This window comes from Ylistrum balloti, unplaced genomic scaffold, assembly GCF_031769215.1.
Source record: "Ylistrum balloti isolate Yb309-2 unplaced genomic scaffold, AGI_CSIRO_Ybal_v1 Utg369562, whole genome shotgun sequence".
In the NCBI taxonomy this organism is placed as follows: domain Eukaryota; kingdom Metazoa; phylum Mollusca; class Bivalvia; order Pectinida; family Pectinidae; genus Ylistrum; species Ylistrum balloti.
The window spans coordinates 324,146-327,208 of NW_026781862.1; the positions used below are offsets into that span (position 1 = coordinate 324,146).

At 39.4% G+C, this 3,063-nt stretch overlaps 1 protein-coding gene across 1 annotated transcript; it reads right to left on the reverse strand.

Annotated features, from left to right (window-relative positions):
* Nucleotides 1–1,265: 1,265 nt before the first annotated feature.
* On the reverse strand, nt 1,266–2,804 carry LOC132546901 (rhodopsin, GQ-coupled-like). The gene has a single exon (XM_060210662.1). The coding sequence runs from the start codon at nt 2,802–2,804 to the stop codon at nt 1,266–1,268; it is 1,539 nt and encodes a 512-aa protein (XP_060066645.1).
* Nucleotides 2,805–3,063: the final 259 nt, after the last annotated feature.

Here is a 3,063-nt window from a genome sequence, read left to right on the forward strand (position 1 = left end):
AACCCATGTCGTCCTTGTCGTCAATTCTTGTCGTCAAACCTTGTCTTCTCGTTGTCAACCCTTGTCGTCCTTGTCATCAATCCTTCTCGTCCTTGTCATCAATCCTTCTCGTCCTTGTCATCAACCCTTGTCGTCTACCCTTGTCATCAACCCTTGTCATCCTTGTCGTCAACCTTTGTCATCAACCCTTGTCATCCTTGCCGTCAAGCCTTATCGTCCTTGTCGTTCACTCTAGTTATCCTTACCATCAACCCTTGAAGAGATCGCTAGAATTTGGTATTTTAAAATAGGGAGCAATTCTAACTATCGTCCGCGGCCAAGCTAAAAACAAAATAGCGGATAGATAGTCAGAAGCCTTCAGACTAATTATCGGATCGAAAAGGTTTTCAGTAAAATTAAGTACAAAATTATTATCTAATTGAGTATTGCTTCATTTGCTATGATAGTGAATATGGAAACAACATACACGTTTTTCGTGTCAGAAATGTAATATTATTCTGAACCTGTTATCTACAATGTTTGGTCTACTGGTTGATGTATATGTATTTACAGTTTGAGAATATTAAAGATACATATATATTAGCACACGGACGACTTGTGTCAGTACATAACAAATGGAAAATTAAGGGAGATGTACTTATAAAATAACGTGATAACTGAAAAATATACTGTTCTGGATTAATTATCACTGTTTATACAATGTGTATTACACATCGACAACCTTAAAATATTTTCTTGTAAAATCTTACTTCTAAATGACCACAGGATGGCTGTTCTTAATGGACAGGTACCGTATCCAACTTTTTAAAGATGAAACAGCCATGATAAAAGTGTAGTTCTGGTCACTTCTATAATAGTTTTTATCCGGTCCTTAAATAATATGGAATCAAAATGTTCACATGTTGATGGTTCTTAAGAAGAAGCAATACGTAGTGTTACTAATGTCGATGTTTATTATTTATCGTTATTGGTATCCAATGTATGTAACACATGGTTCGTAACGCAGGACCATAGTATAGTTTAGACTTTTGTATCAATTATTTCATCCTGTATCAATCAAAACTGAAACTAGAAATATCTGTTAGCACTTCGACCCCATATGGCTGTTCTCTCCTTATCGTTATAACGGGCTATGTCTATATATCCTGTTCAGGTTTGGCTATATATAAACACACATATTTGTCTTAAGTTTCTTCACCAAGGTAATACAATTACAAAACGTGAGTGTCGCTCATCACCAATAAAACGAGTGTCATCACTTAATATCAAACCTGTGTATCTTTCTCTTCAGCTTCAGACTCTAATGCCGGGTTATCTGTGCCTGACATAGTTACCTCCTCTTCTTCTAACGGTTTCTCAGGTTCGGACTCTGGTCCGAAAGCATTAATCAAAGCACCTGCTGCTGCCACTAAGTCAAGGTTACCATCATTGACGGTGAACACACCCTCTTCATTTGTCTCTGCAGATGGGCCTGCCTCACCAATTTGTGCAGCTCCATTTTGAGGAAGAACAATCGGCTGATCAGTGCTTTTCTTGGTTGCCATGCATACAATCACTCCAACTAGCTGTCTTACCATTTCAGCCGAGCTAGCCCACTGCTCTTTCGGCGTCTTCATGTCGAAACCTTCACTAAGATTTGTCTGAACACTAGACATACTAGCGTCACTAAAAGTCTGCGTGAGCTGTCGATGCATTACTGGTTTGGGTGGGACGGGTGCTTTGTCACCATCCTTAGGTTTTTCTGACGGCATACAACATGATAAAAAGCATGGTGCTTTTTTCATTAATGCCTCGCGGAATTTAGGATGACTGAGTGCATACACTATGGGGTTGTGCATAGCAGAAGCTTTGGCTAGCATAACAGGCAACTCTGACATGAAGGGAGTTACAAAGGATGGGTCTCCGAACTGAGCCAACAAAGCTATGGTAGCATAAGGACTCCACGATAAAATGAAAAGTGATACGAGCATCATCGCAATTTTTGCTATTTTTATTTCTGTTTTTGATTTTTCTTTTTTTTCTGCCTCCTCGGCGTTCATTTTATCAGCCATACTTGCCATTTCTTTAGCATGTTTTCTGATAGCTTTCAAAATTCCTACATAACAACCGATAATTATTACAAGAGGTAATGCAAATGCGAACACATACATTCCAACAATGTATATTCTGTTTGACATTGTCTTGGTTAGGTAGTCGAAGGTGCAGGAAGTTTGAAAACCTTCAGGAATATAAGCTCCTAAACCGAATAGTGGAAGAAGTGACCATGCGATAGCCCATGACCAAACAATCACTATCATAAAGAAGGCTTTTTTACGGGTCATCAGTCTTGCTGCTTGAAGCGGTTTGGTGATACAGATGTATCTATCAATAGAAATCATGGCGAGTGTGTTGATAGACATGAGGCCGAAAATCCCACCGATCAGACCATAGAACTCACACGCTGCGTCACCAAAAACCCATCGTTTATTGAAGGCAGATATTGTTAATAATGGAAATCCATTGACAGCCGAAAACGTAAGATCGCTTAATGCCAGGTTCACAATCAACATATTGGACGGCGTTTTCAAGGTTTTGGTGGAGGTGAAGGTCCATATAACCACGATATTGCCAATAACACCACTTAGACCTACCACCGTGATGAAGAATCCGATGAAGTAATGCCAGTTATCAGACACAGGTGGGTATTGTCGCCAGTGGGGGTGGATGTAGTAATCGTAAGTATCATACAGGTGTGTGAAGGAAGTGTTGAGTGTTGTGACTTCCTCCACGACCGATAGTATAGCTGAACCAGCTTCTCTTGCCATCAGATCTTACAAAACACACCCACTCTCGTCCAAAATTCACCTTAGCTCCTTCTATACTATCGAATCTTTAGATATCCTTGGTAAAATCCGATTTCACTTTCAGTCAGAAGAAGCCGTTTGTCTTGAATTGTTATCCGCAAATCTGTTCAACGTCATTTGTTTGTTGGACGCTCAGATTTTCACACTTTAAATATAAAAAAACGTATATTGTGTAGTCCGCTCAAATAGCTCTTAAAACATCAGCAACATCCGAGTGTTA

Bases quoted from the DNA above. Each gene is read 5' to 3' on its own strand.
- LOC132546901 (XM_060210662.1), bottom strand. From the start codon at position 2,804: ATGGCAAGAGAAGCTGGTTCAGCTATACTATCGGTCGTGGAGGAAGTC.